Below are 20,854 nucleotides of genomic sequence, written 5' to 3'. Positions count from 1 at the left end.
CTCTACTGTGGAATAGTGGTCCCTTTTCTTCTAATTTGAAGTTTGTGATTGTAAAACGGTCACAAGTTGGTGGCCGGCGTCCATTCATAATATACAGTATTTAATACGATGTTAGAAAACCGTTTTGTTTTGTCGTAAAAGACGGGAGTGCATTTAATGGACTCGTTTCACGATGAAATACATCAAAATATGTATTTTAAAAAAAAATCGTCTTTTATTAGCGGGATATATCCAGGGCTGGACTGGCCATCTGGCGTAAAGGGCAGATGCTCGGTGGGCCGGCATATTTTGGGGGCTGATGCAGTGCTTTTTTTTTGTTATTATTTTTCCTCCATTTTACCCCAAGAGACTGGCCAGCAATTTAGAGGGGCTCGGCCATTAATCCATTTTTTGAATATAGACGGCAAACTGAACAAACATCAGTCAAAACATCAGTGGCAGAACAATGTATTAGACAGGTATGGTCAGGAGTCAAAATGGCAGGGACGATTTTTTTTTTTGGGTGCCAGTCCATCCCTGGATATATCTTAGAAGGAAATGGCCCATTTACAGTACTGACGAGTTGATTGTGGTTTGGGGCCCAAAATAACAAATGAAGGACAGAAGAGAAGCGATCCTTCCAAAGTCTGCATTCTAATCCTTTTCTGCGCTTATTTCTCCAACCATTGGCCCGCTTCCTTGCATCACTTTACACCCTCGGCGACATCATATGAAATGGGAAATGTTTAGCTTTTCGCACTTTTTTTTTTTCGGTCAAACTTATGCTGAAATGCGCAGTCATGATAAAATAACCTCACGACCTTCTAAAAAATACCGCCTGTGCAGACATCCCTTAGGTTAGTTTAGTTTTTCTCTACCTTTTTTTTGTCCACACACCAACCCTGACTCGTCTTTCCCCAGCGACCTCTGACCCCGCCCAGCTGCCCGCCGCCGCCGCCGCCACCACCATCATGATGCTTGATTATATTCAAAGCAGGGCGCGTCCGGCCCCTCCCCCTGTTACATCACTGCTGCTACCCCACAGGCAGCTTCCGTCTGCATCCATATTTAACGCCCGTTACTTCGAGATGAACGCTCGCTTCTCATGCAACCGTCTTTTTGTAGGATGCCCTGCTTAATTTTTTTTTTTTTTTTGTATGCTGCTTAATATCTGTCATCACCTCAGTATGTTGGAGTGACCTCACGTGTCTCCTCTCTCTCTCTCTCTCTCTCCCAGGCATCTGGCAGATGATGACATAGACGACGACGAGTCCAAGGGTAAGAACAAGTCTCCACTTTGACTTTACTGGGGTCTTGCGTGGCGGCTCGACTTAATTTTGGCCCGCTCAAACATGTCGTATACGTTGCTTGCGATTCAGAATCGCCTTGTGGAAGTGTTTTGGCACTGCTCGGCTCCAACGTTAGGTCATATGATGTTATAGCGGGAGTCGGTCGGTCTCAGCCAGCTTGGGTTGTAAAACCTCATTGGGGGCTAGTAACAAGAGCGCTGATTGTTTTTTTAATTTATTCGCGGTTGTTCACTTTCAGTGGAAATAATAATACATGGTTTGAAATTGATTATACTGCATATGCCGCAAAATGGCAGCAAAATCATAAGTTAAGTACTTTCGATCACTTGCCGCAGTATAGCGCCAACTACTGCTGAGGAGTAAATCTGACATCATAAATCATCAATCCTAAATCTGAGTATCTGTGGCCAGTGTCGGCAGCCTTCACGAGTACCCAATACCTGGTATCAGTGCTTGTCCGTCCCTCGCCTAACTAACCTAACGAAATTTGTCTCCTCCCCTTATTTCAATATAGTTCCCCGGCTCCAAGATGGCGCAAAAGTATTTTTTTTTATATATATATATATATATATATTTGACATTGCTTTGGCCTAACTGGGGAGTCTTTCAGTGAATAAAGGAGGATAAAAAATGTGCAAATCTTAACCCTCTGTTAGTTAAAGGGACAATGTAATGTATAGAAAAAAATGTTTTGCAATGTTCATTCATTTGGGAAAAAAACACTTAATTTCAATAATATGTACACCAAAAAATCTATCACTTCAACATACGTTTTTTTTTTTTATATATATATATATATATATAATCGTAGGTTTAGTAATCACTAATTATCTTACATAGGCCGGGCCACACCTTGCAGGAGGAGGCTGACATATTTTTGCCGCCATCTTTCTGCTACGGATACCTGAAGGACTTGGCGAATGTTGTAATCGATGCAAGGCTTACAAAGTCTATCTGAGGCAGGTGTGCTATAAAATGAACACGCTTCCAACTTAGGTTTATTGCATTCTAATAGTTGACCACGAGATGGCACTAAATGCGACACACTGTCCCTTTAACCACATGTTGCAACAGTGTGTGCCTCCATTTTTCCATCATCGTCATTTTATTTTAAACACTCATTCCACTTGACAAAAGTTCTATTCTACTCTAGGTAACAATTGTTTCATAATATTCCCCAAAATGCAATTGCAAAACAAAGGCCCGCCCCTGCTCGGCTCCTCCCCCCCCCCGCGCGCGTGCGTGTGTGCCTGCTGCCAGTTTGTGATATGCATACATGTGTAAATCCAGCAAATGAGCGACCGTGACAGATGCTTAACGGAAAAACATGATGATGTCATCGCTTGAGCTTCTGCAACTGGACACTAATGGAGAAGTTAAACAGTAACCTGCCATTCAGTGTGTTTGTGTTTTTATAGACGTTGACATATAACAGCTTTGCGGGGTTTTTTTTTTTTTCTATAATGTATTCTTGGCGTGACGCTCAGCAAATCGCTACAGTATGATCCACTTTTCAGATCTCCGCAATGTCGCGGCAAGCGGAAGTAGGTCAGGCAAGCAATAAGTCGATTGATGGCGAAGGAAGGAGACGTTGGAAGTCGTCTTCTTGGCCGGCCTGATGCCGTAATAAAGATTAAAGATGACATCAGAAGCAAAAAGCGAGAAGTCCAAGTGGAATCGGCAGCACTCTGCGATGCTTTTGTGTTCAAGTCGTCCCCACTAAATCACAATCGGCTCCGGGGACGGCAGGAATGATGGAAAGCATCGTTTAAAACTGCTGGACCGCGGCGTCAAGTGGAATTTGACGGGGTTTTTTTGAGTGTGCGTGTGTTATTCCTTTCACTTTGGCTCATTTAGTCAAGCACTTTCTTTGGAAAGGGTTTGCGCCAGTGAAATGGCACCGTTTCGAGCAATAAAAAAAAAAACGATTTGCAGTGAGAGAGCAACATTCAGGCTCCCACACACAATAGAATATTATTCTTCGATAAATGGTTTTCATTAGAACAATTACATGAGAACTGTAACCAAAACCGTAATCTCTTGCTATTCACCAGTAATTGATGCCCGCTCTAAAAAATGTTTTATTATTGCCTGTTTTAATAGTCGAAACCAGAAATATTCCCACAAACTATGACCCAAAACAGTTTGTCATTTCAAAGTCATCTTACGTTAGCCGTAATAATAAATGACTTCCAGACGTTTGTGTTTGGCAAAAAAAATAAATAAAAAATCCACTGAAAGTCTACACTGGGGATGTTCGACAGCGCTATCGTCGTCGCGTTGTCCTACTTGTGACGACGAGCGGCGTCAGCGGCTCCTCTCGAGCAGAAGCCGACGTCTCAGCGCCGCTCAGCTGTCACTGAGACTCGAGTCTCGACCCGACCGAGGACGCGCAAGATCCAGACTCTTAAGATAGCGACAAAAAGCCTCACAGACACTCCATATACTCACGTTTGTATCCGCTAGCCCAAAAAAGCCAGTTTGCATGCACACAAGCTTCCTTTGCGTCATTCGGCCCCGGGGCTCCCATTTTAATACCCTGTAAGCATCCCTATTAATGAGCCATTGAGGCGGCTTTTTGGCAGTAGCGTTGCGTGTTTACAAATAGCCCGTACTGGGTTGACCATGTTTGGCCCGAGCGCCTTCCAAAGTGCGTTACTGCGCGGGTGCCAAATGTCCGTCTCCCGGCCGCCGTCCGCCTACCTCGCCTGAAGACGTGTGACTTTTAAGAACCCGCCTTCAAAAAGATATGCCCTCTTGCTGTGGTTTCTTTCAGTTGACCAGAAGACTCAGGACAAGCGGAATGACACTGCTAAGATGTCTCTTGAGGTAGGATTTATTTTTATTTTTATTTTGTAGCTGTTTTATGTCTCGCACTTTTTTTTTTGTGCTTTCTAAATCACGTCGAGTTCAATTGATTTCTATTTATTAGGGCTAATTTCCCCAATCGATTCGATTTCAATTTTTCCCCGATTCGATTCGATCCTGCTTCAATTCAATCGAGATTGATTAATTATGGAACGTCAATTCTTCTAAAAGATCAAGGGCATGATTTAAAAACTCCACAAGCAGAGGCTGCAAATGGTTAAATAAATCAATAATTGTAAATAAAGATGCTGAATGGTCATAAAGTGCAGGTCTTTTATTAATTTAAGGAAATACTTTTAAGTTGATGTGGCCAATACATTTTGAGAAAACAGTAAGATACCAAAAAATTAACCTTTTAAAATTCTATTTTCTTATGAATTTATGGGGAAAAGGAGATATAAAAATAATCAATTCATGGTTTTATGAATCAATATCAGGCTCAAAGAAAATCGATTCGATATCGATTATTCGTTTTTTATTATTATTATTATTATTTTTTTTTTTTTTTTTTTTTTAAACCCAGCCCTAGTATTTATTGTTTTAGATCAAGATTAGTCCCAAAACGGGTCACAGGTTTATTTAATATTTTTTTAAAGTGTAAGTTATTTTATTCATTATCAAAGACACGCCAGGATAAAAGGCTTTCTCATTCATATTTGCTGGACGAAATAATGTCTGTCCCAGTCTTTATCATTAGTTTGCGTGTCCACTTTACTGTGGCTTTTTTCGGCACTGTGTTCCAAGAACGTATTTTATTCATCAAGATCCCCCTTCATTAAAACCTAAACGCTCAAAAGGACTTACAAGGCCGCTCGCAAGAAACCAAACTTCGAAAAACATGGCTGCAAAAACAATGACTTAATTTCAACAGTTTGTGATCAATTATTCGCAACTGCCAAGCCGATTTCCTGACCGTCTTTCCCACCGCAACCTGAGATAGCTCCATTTACAGCAAATCGCGCAATTCCAGATGGCATCAGCCGGGGCCGTCTTGCACCTGGTGGCGCGCTTGGCCAAAGTCGTGACACGACACGGTCTGCGGAGGTCAGGAAACTTGACTTGCGGCGCGCCGGGACATTCGGGGACGAAATGCGTGCTCAGAAAAAATAATAATAATAAAGTTTTGGAGATTTGGGGGTTTTCCCAGCCTGCTTATGTTTCAGAAAGGATGTTGGATGTAAATAGCTGTTTTGTAGCTTGCCCTTCACCGAGCAGGAGCGATGCCAAGCTTGGCCAAGTAAACCCAGATGGCAGTAAAAAAAAAAAAAAAATGCTGGGAAAACGGAATGCTGTCGCAACACTCTATATCTCTGCTATTCTAATCTCTCACCTGGAAGTCGTCAGAAACCAAAAGGAAAAAAAAAATGCTTCAACTCTCTCCGTTGACAGCCGGGTGAGTCAGCGTCTCCGACAGCAGGTGACAAATGCGTGTCGGCCTTTCCGGATCAATGGAGGTCATGAAATGTAGACTGGAGAATGGAAATAAAAACGGACTTATATTTTCCTCGTTTCGGAAAATACTGCACTCGCGTTAGCTTATCTCTCGTTTTACAATATGTACCAAGGGAGGTACTTTTTGACTCATAAATCACTTTCACACCCCGCGCTTTGAACTCTGATCGACGGGGCGACCCACAACCTCTGCTCTTTTATCAAGATTTTTTTTTTTTTTTTTTACGGTCCTCGTATTTTCACTTCTGGTTTGCTCTCGTTCACGCGACAAAACAGAAGTGACGGCAGGCGTTTCTCCCTCCTTTTGTTTTATCCTGAAGGATCCGGAGGATGGCAGCCGCGATCGTGACGGCGGCAGAGTGAAGCGTCAGCTCGTCCACGACGGCGGTAATGAAGAGGAAACTTTTTGCCGGTAAGATAACAAGAAGTCTGTTTAGCTTGAGTGGACGCTTAATTCTTACTGTGTGCTTAATAGATTGGGAAATAATTCATATGGGCGGGAACTTGTATTATTTTTGTAAAAAAAAATAAAAATTTTGCCGGGTGACGTATTTGTCGAGTGCTGACATAAATAAAAATAAATAAAAAACGGTATTTCTTAATATGTCTTAAAGACATACAATATTTTGACAGACTGACAGAAACGTATCAAAACAAATGACCGCCAATCTTAGTCTTAATCTCAGCGGTGGTCAAAATAGCTAAATGCTAACAAGGCTAACTGCTAACACACCACCTTATTTTTTGGACTCTCTGACCCGCGTAGACATTTACGGTCGGCCATTTTGCTGCTTCACAGTGCATTATTGTCTAACGACAGCAAAAGACCAGATGTCGTTGCGTGATTAGTAATCAGTCTACTTTTATGACAGCTAGCTTTTGTTGACTTGATTTTTCTGATTCCCTTCCCCCCCGAGTCACATAATCCTTTTCTGCTGGCGGACAATTTGGATTCTATTAAGTCGTATTCCTTCCTTGTTTGTTTGTTTTTTCTTTGCCGCTTGGGCCACGTTGTCCAATCCGAAGAAAAAGCGGCTCACTTTGACACGAAACGGCACACAAACCAGGCTGGGCGAACAGATAACGGAGGTCATTCCAGGCCATCAAACGTTGAGAGCGAATAACCAGAGCGCCTGGACCGCTGCCAAGCCCAGCGGCCCAGAAACGAGTTACATTTTTATCAACCTTTGTTTTTAGTCCATTGCCGTAGTCAATAAGGCTGGAAAATGGGACGAGAATGAAGCGGCACATTCAATGGCGCTTCCCCTTCCGCCGATATTCATGAAAATCATCCTTCCTGATTTTGCATATCGTTGCCAAAGGGAACGATATCTTTTGCGGAAGTAACCGGACCGACCTGCAGAGCTTCTTCTAATGCCACAATGACAAACTGATTTGATCTTTACTCGCTCGCCAATGTCGCCACGGTGATCCGAATCAGAATGGCGGGCAGAGCTGCAGCTTTTAGTACTGTGGCATTTCGTGGCTGTGTGTGTCTACTGGAAGGTTAAAGGCATCATTCTTCTCTTCTTTTTGTCCAGTTTGAACTACAACTTAATTGATGCTATTATAAAAAGCTTTATTAGCGATACATGATTTTTATTTTATTTTTTTTTTTTGATGAAATGTTTTCAGGTTCTTAACAATCATACAAGTGTAAAGACTCTTTGTAAACAAAATGTTTCCATATCTCACACTGTACCCCCTTTTTTCTTAACTCATTCACTCCCAGCCATTTTCACCGAAGCAACCCCCTTTGCTCCTGGCTTTTCGACTGGATTTTGCAAGGCCCACAGAATATTGTCTTCTATTGCTATAAAGACATGGAACCTACCAAAATAAATATTAGAGCCTCTTCTTTCATCCAGAAATCAATTAGCATTAGAATACAGCTAACTTTCATCGACATTCACATTCCTTGTGAAAACACAAGTCAAAAAGAGCTTGTCGCAACATGGCCCTGGTTGATCTCTTATACTCTGCTGCCACCTGCTGGCCGTTTTTTGTAATAACTACCATTGCTTTAAGCCACCGCTTCATGTCAGAAGCTGCATCAAAGCCTTCTGTATGCTCTTGCATAATTATTTATTTATTTTTTTAACGTATAAATACGTTTTTGGGAGTGAAGGACAAAGTATTAAAAACATATATTTATTTTACACATGTTTGGGTTTGAATGAGTTAAGGCGATCAGATCAGGACAGCTCGAGTTGGCATTATGGCTTTTTTCCATGATGATTATTTTATTGTATTGTCCCGCCCACTAAACTGCAAATATAATATTTCCTACAATGTTCTCATGATTTCCCAATTAATTTCTCTTTTTATGACTTGAGGAGTTCCAGAAGACTCCGACGCGCATGCCAGGCTTTGCCGTGGCGCTCTCGTCCTCATTAGGATTGTTTGCAGTCACGCTGGCCCCGCACTGACATTGACGAGCGGCCATTACTGTTCATGTAGCGCATCGGGTGATTCATTAGGGACGTGAGACGGGGGAATTTCTGTAAGCCTCGAGGAAACCTTAATAACAGATAACAGATGCTGTGATAGCAGAAAAGGGGGCTTAAGGCTCCCTAACCCCCGACCCCCACTTTGATGACTTTTCCTACGTGTCATCCATCACGTTTAGGCAGAAATGTTTCCCTTAAAATTTGCTCACGTCTTCTCTATGCGTTCTTTCTGCCAACAGCAACGAAATGGAGGAGAAAGCCACCGTTGAAGAAACGCCATCGAAGGAGCGAGCAGAGGCTCGAGAAGAAATAAGGGTTGGTCTTCCAGAATTTTCTTTGAACCTCACCGGAGAGCTGGTTTCGTTTGCACACGACGCCGGTTACGTGTCGCGTGGCTTTCATCACTCGGAACTGCGCACTGACTTGATTGATGCATACAGCGTAATTTATTGCACCGACATGTCATTTAGACGAGGCGCATTCTTTAAATGGAGCGTCATCGGATCCTTCCATCTTATAGGAAACGTTGCTCTGGTGTTTTAATTTGTTGTTTTGCACGAAACAAGACCACCCGCTTTGCATTTTTCACACCCGACCTTCGCCGCGGCGGCCTTTCCCTTCATCTCTGGAATCAGCACTCACTCGTGACCTTTGCACTCCGGTAGGGACGCCGCCTGCTGCGGTTCCAGCTGCGCTCCTGGCATGTCATCTATTGCATATTGAAAACATGTTTTTTTTTTAAAGGCGCATTTGTTACGACTTGCATCTGTATGCTTTAAAATCTGCACACGCAGAATTAATGGCGTGTCTGCAACATTGCTTCTGTCGACGTGACGCAGCATGTGGTTGTGGTTAATGTGTCTGAGAGACACGCAGGGATTTTGCAAATAGACTGACAAATAACAACGACAGTGAGTTCCTGTAGTGTTTATGAGCAGCACAGATAACAGATGGGTGGAAAACACTATTTTTAAAGTATTCATTTATACATCTTCATTCATTCATTCATTCAATTGCTGCACTGCCAAGAAATGGGAAACGATCATAAAAAAAAAGGAAGAGGACTCGCTCACACAGTTCTCCAAATTGGAGGCGGAGCTTCAAGCTGTTTGTTGACTGTAAAGCTGACACACACAAAAGAAAAGTAAACATTGCACACTATATTGACGCAGTTTAATTCGGAAAGTGGAACTCATATTATCCAAATTCATTAAAACAAAAAAAAAAACATACTTTTCAAAAGACCAAATCTTACCTAAAAAATCGTTTTGATGTAATGTTCAAAATTCTTGAATTTGATGCTTTTGTTGAGCTGTTGTGAAGCACCAAAATGAAAATGAAATTCTCAACATATTCGATTTTATGTTGTGAATTTATACAACGAATTTCACTTTTACTAAAAATACATGACCGTTGTCCAACATAATTTGAGATGCACCTGTGTCATTTCATAGCTAAATTATCATAGCTAGCAGGAAATTAGCATTGATGTCGCGGTGGTTGTTAAACCTTCAAACAATTTCTTGGTCAACGCCCACAGAGCAAACAAAAGCGCAGCATACGACATTCCTCACAACCTTGAGACAACTTCCGTTGTGATTTTGCACTCTGAATGAATTGAGACTGAAAAAAAAAAAAACACTTAAAATCTGTCTCATGGTGAGACTTTGTTGTCGTCCCACGTTACTGTCAGGCTGCAGGCGTTTTCCCTCACATATTCGCCCTTTTCATGTCAAAACAAGCCCCTCCCCCGTCCACGCCATCCCGGCACATCGCTGGTCTAACCCACTAACCCAGAAAGCCTCGATAACAGCAGTGAGTCATAGTTGCCGCTTTTGTTTACTACTCGTTTAACGGCTCGCTTGTAAAAAAAAAAAAAAAAAAAACGATTTTCTCGTCCGCAGAGGCCCTCGCTGCAGCGCCAGGACTCCGGGCCAAGAGGCATCAAGGGAATCCTGAAGAAGAGCCGCTCAACCAGCGTCGAGTCCGACCAGAGCGAGGGCTCGGCGCAGGAGTGCGCGCCGCTCCGGCAGAGCAGCGTCACGCTCAGTCACCCCGAGAGCGAAGATGCGGAGGATCGCGATCGGGCGGACGATGTCGAAGACGACGACGAGGGTGAAAACGACGGAGGCGCCGACTCGTTTCTGGACGACGCGGCGGACGGAGACGACTTTGGCGTCCAGAGGCGGCGCAGCGAGCGCAGCAGCGGCAGCAGCGGCAGCCGCGGCAGCCTGGAGGAGATGCGCAGCCCCTCGTCGGACGGGAGCCTGGACATGACGTCCAACGTGTCCGAGGACACCGAGGAGATGGACAGCTTGGATGGAAGCCAGGGATCCTCCAACAAACACAGGTTTGAATGTTACTCGCAATCAATTCAGGCACATTTTGCATACTTAACAGCAAAATTGTCAAATGGTTGAAAGAAGCGACAGGTTAGAAAATGTGACACTTGCCTTTGAAAAGAAATAGGAATTATTTTGTGAAAAGTTTTGCCCCAGTGGTTGCATTTGACCAACAACAATCTACATCGAGTCGTACATTTATTTAGAACACATTAAACAATATATACTATGGAAGAAATCAAATGCGCTCAAATATTATTTTGGAGGTATCTGTACTTTTGACGGTAACTAGAAATGACAAATTAGAAGAATAGAAGTGCCATAAATTTCATGCAATTTTAAGGAAAATGCTATATTGAGATATTTTTCCTTAACTCATTCACTGCCAGCCATTTTCACTGCAATCTCCTTCGCTCCCGGCTTTTTTTACTGGAATTTGCAAGGCCCATAGAATATTGTGTTCTGTAGCTATAAAAACACGAAACCTACCAAACGAAAGATTAGTCTCTTATTTCATCAGGAGAAAAAAAAAGTATATTTCTATCTGTTTCCGTTTTGCAGCAATTAGCATTAGAATATAGCTAAGTTTCATCATTATTCACTCGTCTGTTTAAAACTGTGGGGGAAAAGGGACTTTTGCAACATGGCCCTGGTTGATCTCTTATACTCTGCTGCCACCTGCTGGCCGTTTTTGTAATAACTCCCATTGCTTCAAGCATTCTCTTCAGCTCAGAGGCTGCATCAAAGCCTTCTGTATGCTCTAACAGAGTGCTTCTCAACCCTGGTCCTCGAGGAACCCTATCCAGTTTGTTTTCTATGGTTACTTCAGCCAACACAGGTGATTCAAACGATCAGCTAATCAGCAAGCTACGACAACGATCCCCACCTGTGTTGGCTGTGGGAGACATGGCGGGATAGGGGTTACTTGAGGACCGCGGTTGAGAACCACTGCTCGAGCATAAAGAACATATATAACATCACTTCTTATGTCTTTGGGAGCATGGTCATATTTAAAATAGAACATATTTATATGTTTTTGGGAGCAAATGAGTTAAAAATGATGTCATTTTGGAAAAAAAAGTGGTATTGAACATCCCTAGTTGAAATTTAGGGTTACACACGGCAGTTATGTTTAGTTGGCGTTTTTATGAGGGGGTCCTTGGAAAATGTTCCCCCCCCTTGACCCAAATAGTTTCTCTGCTTTACAGCACAACAAGGAACAATATTGAGGAAACTTGAGCCCCAAATGGATGCCACATGTAGATCAGTTGACACGCGTTGATTTACTTTCTAAGCATTTTGTCTTCTATTTTTCAGACTTGCGGAGTTCAGCAGCAGCGGCGACGGCGGCGAGACGAGAGAATGGACGAAGAAGCCCAAACCAGCGGCCGTGATTCAGACATCGCTAGCCGATCGCTTCAACCAGCTCCACGATGCCGAGGGCGCCTGGAAGAAAAAGGTGATTTTTTTTTTTGTTGTTGTTATTCTTGAGTAAATATGCCGTGATCTGCAAGCTCATGTTTTGTTATCAGGTAAAAGAGCTTTAAAGAGTGGAGGTGAAACTACTTTACGTGTCTAAGGGCTTTGCCGTGTCAGCTTTTTGTGGATTCCGCTACCTTTTGTGTGGAAAAGTAAGCACTTGGCTGAATCCGCTTTTGTTCTTGCGCTGCTTCCAGGAGGGTGAGAGATTCATTGGGCCTTTGGGAGGGCTGTTGCACATTTGGGGAGCAGCGATGCCAAAGAATCCAGGCTTTAGCTAACCTCTCCTTGTACAAATAAAAGCTTACGCCGTGACCACACACCTGCCGGCCTTTCAAAGTCACGCTCGCTTCTCCTGTTGTTGTTTTTTTTGCCCCCGACTTCCCTCCGCCCCTCTCACCTCAATGGCAAAGAATTCCCTCTGAAAACAAGCTTGTGCCTAATATAGACTTTGTATGTTAAAGCAGCTAGCTTGAACGGCGAGCTAACATGCGGAGGTGGAAGTGCAAAGCTCGTTTTTACATGCATACAAAACAAACAATACAAACAAGTGCTTAGCGGTGAAATATGAGAAAAAAAACATAGCACTACATAATCACTATGCATTTGGTTAGTCCAAATATAGCTTTCTGCTGTAGTTTGCGAAAAAGACTGCACTATATACCCTTTGTTTGTACACAAACATTCACGTTATAAATAGTTTTCATCAAATTAACTTTCCCCTTTGAAATGAATAGAAGTGCTTTTAATCTGTTCCAGTCTTTCAAAAAAAAACTGAAAAATAGCTACCTCGCTACCACCACTCTGTAAAGGCATGGCAGGTCCGTTGTTGTCACCGTCGCGTTCTGACAAAATCACGTCGGGGTCACCAATTGTGGAGATGCAGTAAATGTACTCTCCACACAAAAACGGATACAGAGTAAGCAGCAAGCTTCTCTTGTTCAACACTTTCATTAGCATCATCTCTTTCAAGTGTACCATCCCTTTGAACCACTCCCAGCCATTTTCACTGAAGCAACCCCCTTCGCTCCCGTGTTTTACTGAATTTTTACTGATTTTGCAAGGCCCACATTATGTTCTATATTTCTATCTGTTTCGGTTTTGCAGCAATTAGCATTAGAAAATAGCTCGGTTTCATCATTATTCACAAATCTGTTTAAAACTGTGGGGAAAACAGCTTTTTGCAACATGGCCTTGGTTGATCTCTTATACTCTGCTGCCACCTGCTGGCCATTTTTTGTAATAACTACCATTGCTTCAACCGTTCTCGTCAGTTCAGGAGTTGCAACAAAGCCAGCTGTATGCTCTAGCATAAAAAACGTATAAATACGTTTTGGGGACATTGGTAATATTTTAAATAGAACATATTTATACGTTTTGGGGAGCAAATGAGTTAAATGTACAGAATTGGGGTGAATGTCTCTCCCTTGTAGGTCTACATGTTATTTTTTTTACAAAATGTAACATTGTCCCGGCGTAGACAAGAGAACATCAATTAGTGAAACTATGCATGTTTGTTTCTCTTTTGAAGAAAACCTCATCGGTTTTTTTCCCCTGCCTCGTCCGCGGGTCATTTCTCCGCCCCGCGGTGGACTTTTGTTGCTCTTCGGTTGATATATGGGCGAGCGGGGAAATGTAACATGCTTGGTACACAATCATGGCCATCCCCAAGCAGCTCCAGATGTTTCCTGTTACCTCTGCAAAATAGTTCTCCGCGCCACCGTCGTCGCGCTTTAAAAAAACTCTAAAGAATTTTCATTGCCGCTCTGGATTTGTCATTATAAAGCTTACATAATGTCCGCAGGTTAATCATTTAATTAAATAACTTGGGAGTTCTGACTCCACATTAAAAGATCAATTCTTTGGCATTTTGTTTTTAATAGGCGCAGCAATTCATTAAAGAGCGGATATAAAACATATGTCGAATGTTCCATTCCTTGAAGATCTCATGGTTTCGGAGTGTGGCGATGACTCAGCGACCGGCCTGTCAAAACACTGTCTGTGCAGCGTTGCACCCTCACCCCCACTCACAGATAACAGTCCCGTAAGACAAATGCTCTGCTGGAAACCCCCCCCCCCCCGTGTCTTGCTTCTTGGATACTGTTGAATATTTGAATGAAATAAAGATGCATTGAGTTATCTGCCATACGGTGCATAACTGTAACATAACCCTGTTTAGAAAAAAAATACAAAACAATTCCGATGTTGACATTGACAGTTTAAATTAACCCTGGAGAACCCAAGAACCCTTTTCTTCTTTGGAAAATTATGAATTATACATTAAAGGATTGCCAAAATACCAAAATATATGTTTTTTCAATGTTTTTTTCAATTTATTCCCTAATTTAGGATTAGGGCGAAATTTGACCCTTTGGGATTTAGGGGGTATCATGTCGAAAAATCTGAACAACAAAAACTGTCAGTAAACTATTTAGAATTTCAGAAAAATAATTAATCAAATACCCAACAATGAACAATATAATTTTTTTGTTTTATTTGTTGCATTTTAGCCATCTTGTCACCAGCATTCTGGCTCATGTAGGTGCAATATTCATCCACTAGATGGCCCCATGCAGGGGTCAGAAGTGGCACTCTGGACTTCTGAAGTTAAATTTGTAAAAAAAAAAAAAAAAAAGTCTTTGTTATTTGAGTAGCAGAATTTATAGGGGCCAAATTTGACCCCGTGGGTTCTCCAGGGTTAAAAAAAAAAAAAATCACTCTTTGTGAATGCACATCCATTTCCCCTTGAATTTCCTCTTGTCCTCGCTCATGCACTTGTTTCGTTCTAACGTTTTCCTCTCTTCATTCCCACTTTCCCTCTCTCGCCACCTTTCCTCCCTCTTTGCCCCCCCCTTCACATTTGTAGTGTCCCCTCCCACCAGACCACTCTAGCCCTTTCTCTGACTTTGACTCCTGCCTGTCGACCTTTCCCGGTGTCTTGAGGTGAGTAGTGTGCAACGCGCGTCGTGCGCCCCCGAACGAGCTTTCATTTGAACACAGAGTGCCAACTTAGGACTGTTAATGAAATCAATTTACATCCGCAAATGAATTGTACAAAGCTGATGTGCCATTAGGAAGGGCTGAGGAAGACGGGTTTCCTGTGGGAGACCAAAAGCCTTTTTTGGCTCCTCCCCCTGGACTCTCTGGGGTCCTGTTAGGTTTATGTAGCATTCCCCCCCACACACACACACTTTTGATTGGCTCCAGATATCGGCTTTGCCACTCCGCAAGTGTGTGAGAACCATTAAAGGGCTTTCTGTCGAGGTATCGGGTGTGAAATGTTTATGTAAACAAAAACTAGCTGCACAAAAAGTGCTTGCTAGTCAAAAAGTGACTCATTTTGATGTGTGCGCTAACCGCGTGCGTGCGTCATTCTATCGCTTTGAATGGCAATGCAACGTGTTTGGCGCCGGCCCAGAAAATCTGTTTCCACTTTTACCTTTTTGCTGGCAATTTGGCAGCGGTTTTTTTGCATAAATTCACAGCACATTGGGCCATTTTTTCACCATTGTTGCTCAGGCGGGGTTTATCTACTGGCCTGCGTGGAACAATAGAGCAAACCCGAGCTCCGTTAATGCCAAGTTGTCCGAAATTAGTGAGGGGAGGGATCAGGCGGCTTACTCATGGGAACAGTAAATATATTAAGTGACTTGCTGACTGCTGACGCGATTCAACGTTTGACCTTAGAGCTGCAAAGAGCCTCCCTGATTCAGTGATTTATCCGCCATCATCTACATCAGGTGAAAATGGCAAATCTACCGTACTTATTTACGTACGAATTTACAGACAAAATGTAAAAAAAAAAAACCAACATTTTAGCAATCACATCCCAGTCAGTAAAATTTTTTATGTTTACATGGAAATTTGGAACTGCTAGTTTGGAGTAAACATTTTTGACCGGCAAGTCTGTTTGAAAGTAGTTGCGAGTACCTTGGAATGTACATTTGAACATACTTGAGCGTGCTTGTAGGCTAAACGCTAAAAACGACAAGTACCTTCGAGTGTACATTTCCAAGTCAAAAATGTTCACTCCACATTGGAATTTCCTCACTTTCGTACTTTTAGGAAAGGTGATGTACTAACTCTTTGACTGCCAAAAACGTTAAATAACGTTTAGTAAAATCCTATGGAGGAGTGCCAAAGACGTTAAAAGACGTTTGTTTCAAAACAGAGGTGAAACTAACCATTTTCTATTGTTGATTACTGAAAAACGGAATAAGGTAGAAACAAACTTTTTTTTCTGATGAAAGATGAGAGTCCAATCTTTCATTTGGTAGTATGTGTGTTTCCATAGTCCAAACACATAATTTTCTGTGGACCTTGAAAGATCAGTCAAAAATGCTTAAATCGGCTGGCACCCACGGCATCCCTTTTCTGAAAACGTCTGGCAGTCAAAGAGCTAAAAAGTGAGATATAACTAAACTGACGATTCTATGGTGTACCACTAGAGGGAGCCTGTGTTTAGCAGGTCCACACCGCTCTACATTTTGCCCACCCAAACAATTCCATCAAGTGATTGCAGGTTACATTTGGCGATTTTTATTTATTTTTTTTTTTTTAAAACACATAATTTTCCCAAGTGTACCACGCGTGGTTTTATTTGCTTTGTTTGAGTGCGCTACAAATGCATGTGATGGATTTCAGGCTGACGACATCTTTTTAGTAAGTAACATAGACGTGCTTGTATTGTATCCATTTCATGACAGATTGACAAGATTGGCTAATTTTTGAGGGGAAAACGTGCCCTAATCTGATGCCACATTGACATCAGTTTGGCTGCCGTTCACCGCTGGAGCACATGCCCCCCCCCCCCCCCCCACACACCCCCTTAACCGTGCACATCTGTAGATGTTTAACTTGGCTCGTCTGGCCTTCATGCTAAAGACGGTTTACAAGTTGGACGCCAGCAAACGTCTTTCATTACTGTCAGTTACTGCAAGCGTGCATGCACGCTGTAACGAATGAACTGTTCGTTTCCAAATATAGTAACTAAGATGTTCACGTTTGGCATTGGTGAACTTTTGCAACTGTGTGGGATCTTTTTATGGCAAAAAAAAGGTCACCTCCATTCGTTGCAAATTACTCCTTGCTAGCAAATGATAAAGATGTGTTGTGTAGTAAAAAAGACATTTAGGGTGATAAAACGCTTGAGAGGTGAAGAACTGTATCATTGGTTAGCATAACACGGCTCCTGGGGGTCAATTGGCCGTAAGGGGATTATAAATGGCCATTGGATTTTTTTTTTAAATAGAGGTGCAAAAATGGCAGCAGAAATGAATCAACTGAAGCATCGGGTGATGAACGGCCCACCGGGATTGCAGCGTTGCGCAACATTTCTCATGTGGGTTTTTTTCCAAGAGAGCAGTTTTAAACGTTGTTTTTGGAAGGCGCGACTCGCCACATAAAGAAACTGACGAGGATACGATTTCAGTCGACACGAATAATTGCCGAGTCGCGTCGGGAGGCGACGGGTTCACGCGGGCAAGCCTCGTTACCCGCAAGGCGAGTCTCCCAAATTGAGAGTTGGTCGTGTTTCACTTCATTTAGCCAGCTAGCATGAGCTAAGTGGTCATGTTTGACGACTGAGTTGTAAACATAACCTCAATTGCTGTGTTTCCGTGAAGAAATATTTTTTCTACTCTTCTCGATGCTCAACCCAAACTAGGTCTACATGTTATTTGTTTTTTCTTCCCCCCCCCCCAAAAAAAAATTATTTGAGCAGAAGTCCGGCATGGAGGCGTCGCCCAAGGTATCTCTGGCTGATAGGATGAAGATCCTCAAGGACAAGGAGGAGCAGTGGAAGAGTAAAGGCAAAGGAGCCGCCAACGATTCGGTTCAGTTCACAGTCGCCGGGCGCATGGCAAAAAAAGGTGAGGCTGCAAAGATTGTGGCTTGAAATGGCACGACTACTTTTTTTCCCCCTATTAGACAAGGCTATGTCCTGACTAAATGAAGCTCCTCCCCTTACTTCAACTTGGTCCCTTGACCTCTAGATGGCACCAAAAGCAATGTATATAATTATTCTCGTCCATCATGTTTCACCAGGTCTAGTGTCAGACGTGGGGAAGGGAGAGTCTCGTCTGACCCCCAATAAGAAGTCAAACCCCGCCACGCCCGTCAAGCCGCTCGAAGGTAGCGAACACTCCCACTTTTTTTTTTTTTTCCTATCTTGAGCATATTTGATTGCTCTGGTCCGTAGAAATCTCCAGTAGAACTGATGTCAAGGTGGAAGGAGACAAAAGGCTCGACAAACTTGAGTCCTTCCTGGACAAACTTCATAGCAAAGGTACAATCTTCGTTTTTTTTTTACCTCTCTATTTATGAAACTAAATTACTGTCCGGTGTTCTTTTCTCTCCTCAGGCGTGAGCAAGGGCAAGACATCCACCATCGAAGTGACGGCAGAGGCGGAGAAAGAAGTGATGACCCTGGACGATGACGAGACCTTCGGCAACTTCTACAGATCCATCTCGCCCTCGGCCTTCCGGGAAGTCATCGTGACCCAGGAAGACCTGAGCCAGATCCAGGCCAACACGCCCACGTGGGTCCAATTCAAAAGCGATGGAAATGAAGCCATTCGTGGGGAAGGCCATATTGACGAAGATCAATTTGTTTCTCAGGCTCACGTCAGCTGTGGCCGAGCATAAGCGCGCGGTGCGGCCGAACCGGAGGAACCAGGGTTCGAGGAACCCTTTGAGGGCGCTTGCTGCACGCAACGACATCCGGCAGGTGTACACGGAACAGAGGCTCAACATCGCTAAAGTGGAGACCAAGAGGATCCAAGTGGAGCGCAGTAAGTCATAGACCACTCACCTTACGTCAGTATTTCAAGGCAACGCTCGTTTTACATTAGAAAAACGTCACAAAAGTACTTTATATATAAATTAGAGATGGTCGCAAATGAACTCATTCACTCACAGCCGTTTTCACTGAAGCAACTCCCTTCGCTCCCGGCTGTTTTACCAGATTTTGACTGATTTTGCAAGGCCCACAGAATATTGTGTTCTATTGCTATGAAAACATGGAACCTACCAAAAGAAGGATTAGAGTCTCTTCTTTCATCAGGAAAAAGTATATTTGTATCTGTTTTTGCGTTTTGCAGCAATTAGCATTAAAATATAGCTAAGTTTCATCATTATTCACAAATCTGTTGAAGAGAGTTTTTTGCAACATGGCTGTGGTTGATCTCTTATACTCTGCTGGTGTTTTCTTGTAATACCTACCATTGCTTTAAGCGACCTCTTCAAGACAAAAGCTGCATCAAAGCCTTCTTTCTGTACTTGAGCATTTAAAAACGTATAAATACGTTTTTGGGAGTGCAGGACAAAAGTATAAAAAAACATTATTATACACTTTTGGGTTTGAATGAGTTAATTTACAAACGCTGCCATTAATTTCAATGAATGGCAAAATGCTGATGCACAACATCCCATTTAGGATTTAAGAAATGGTTGATCTTGTGTCTCGCTGCTTCGTGTCCACCTAGTGGCCAAACACTCCAACCTGGCCGACGTGGCCTTGGCGGGCCTGGCCAGCAAGGAGAACTTCCGCAAGGTCAACCTGCGCAGCGTCAAGTCCACCGACGTGGTGACCAACAACAGCGCGCTGCCCTTCCACAAGCTCATGCTCATTCGCATCAAAGGTCAGACACAGGTCTTGTTATGCTGGACGTTTGTGGAAATGCTGTGTTTGCTCTAAAAACAGTTGGGTCAAAAGTAGGCCAATTATGGATCAAAAATGGACCGATTTACTTTATGGGTCAATCTGACCCAACTTTCTGGGTTGTTTTATATAAAATGACCAAATTTTTTGCCCCAAGTAAAGGATTTGACCAATATTTATGAGTTGTTTTACACTAAAACACCCATTTCTTGACTCAAAGTTGGGTCAAATTGACCCAAGTAGAGGACCGGTCCATTTTTTACCCATCGTTGGGTTATTTTTGACCCAAGAGTTTTTAGAGTGTTTAGTGGTAATTTTACATTCTAACCGAATTTAACAGTTTGGTCAAAAATAACCCAAAGTGGGTCAAAAAGGGACCAATAAGTTGACCCTAAAAAGTTAGGTCAAATGAATAACCCCAAATTTGGGTTGCTTTGTGGGTTATTAATTTAATATTTACCAACCTTTTGGGGTTAAATAATTCTAAAAGTTGGGTCGGTCATTTTTTTCATCCAATTCAATTGTTTTGTGGGTTATTCATTTGACCCAACTTTTTGGGTAAATTGAATAACCCACAAAACAACCCAACAAACCGGGTTGCTTTGTGGGTTTATTATTTAATTTGACCCAACGTTTTGAAATAAATAATTCAAAATGTTGGGTCTGTTCGTACTTGCCCAAATTCGGTTGGGTTATGCAATTAACCCAAAAAGTTGGGTCAAACGAATAAATCTTAACACAAGCCAAAAAAAAAAAAAAAAGTTTGCTTTGTGAATTAATAGTTTAATAACTCAAAAGTTGGATCAGTCCATTTTTTTACCCAATTTGGGTTACCGTATTTTTGACCCAACTGTTTTTAGAGTGTTGGGTCTTTCACATGATGTTGATTAACATAAAGCTTGTCTGTAGGTCGGAGGCACGTGCAGGTGCGCCTGCTGGAACCCACGTCCAAGTCACTAAACAGCGGCGACTGCTTCCTTCTCATCACGCCCAAACATTGCTTCATGTGGAGCGGAGAGTTTGCCAACGTCATCGAGAAAGCAAAGGTAAAAGAGCTAACAGGATTTGGGATTTGGGCCGTGACGCGCTAAATCTATCCTGCCGGCACCAGGCGTCGGAGATGGCCTCCTTCGTCCAGGCCAAGCGGGACCTGGGCTGCAAGGCCTGCCAGGTGACGGTGCTGGAAGAGGGCATCAACACCGACAGCAAATGGGCCAAAGAGTTCTGGAGCCTGCTGGGAGGGAAGAGCCCATATCGAGGTTTGTGAAAATTGCACATTGACTAACACAGGCAGGAGACGACTTGAGTCACATG

At 42.8% G+C, this 20,854-nt stretch overlaps 1 protein-coding gene across 2 annotated transcripts in view; it reads left to right on the top strand.

Moving 5' to 3' along the window:
• The window catches only part of svild (supervillin d), a 39,530-nt gene that overhangs the window by 13,115 nt on the left and 5,561 nt on the right, over window positions 1–20,854 (top strand). For both annotated transcript variants that reach the window (XM_077550272.1, XM_077550273.1), the window contains 14 exons: window positions 1,217–1,257; window positions 4,066–4,118; window positions 5,930–6,021; window positions 8,299–8,374; window positions 9,964–10,409; window positions 11,719–11,860; window positions 17,603–17,750; window positions 17,926–18,012; window positions 18,080–18,166; window positions 18,242–18,419; window positions 18,499–18,671; window positions 19,365–19,520; window positions 20,450–20,586; window positions 20,652–20,799. In XM_077550272.1, coding sequence (XP_077406398.1) covers window positions 1,217–1,257; window positions 4,066–4,118; window positions 5,930–6,021; window positions 8,299–8,374; window positions 9,964–10,409; window positions 11,719–11,860; window positions 17,603–17,750; window positions 17,926–18,012; window positions 18,080–18,166; window positions 18,242–18,419; window positions 18,499–18,671; window positions 19,365–19,520; window positions 20,450–20,586; window positions 20,652–20,799 — 1,964 coding nt within the window. The remainder of the gene's footprint in view (window positions 1–1,216; window positions 1,258–4,065; window positions 4,119–5,929; window positions 6,022–8,298; window positions 8,375–9,963; window positions 10,410–11,718; window positions 11,861–17,602; window positions 17,751–17,925; window positions 18,013–18,079; window positions 18,167–18,241; window positions 18,420–18,498; window positions 18,672–19,364; window positions 19,521–20,449; window positions 20,587–20,651; window positions 20,800–20,854) is intronic.

Source organism: Vanacampus margaritifer, chromosome 18, assembly GCF_051991255.1.
Source record: "Vanacampus margaritifer isolate UIUO_Vmar chromosome 18, RoL_Vmar_1.0, whole genome shotgun sequence".
Classification (NCBI taxonomy): Eukaryota; Metazoa; Chordata; class Actinopteri; order Syngnathiformes; family Syngnathidae; genus Vanacampus; species Vanacampus margaritifer.
This window is presented reverse-complemented; position numbering and strand designations above follow the sequence as displayed.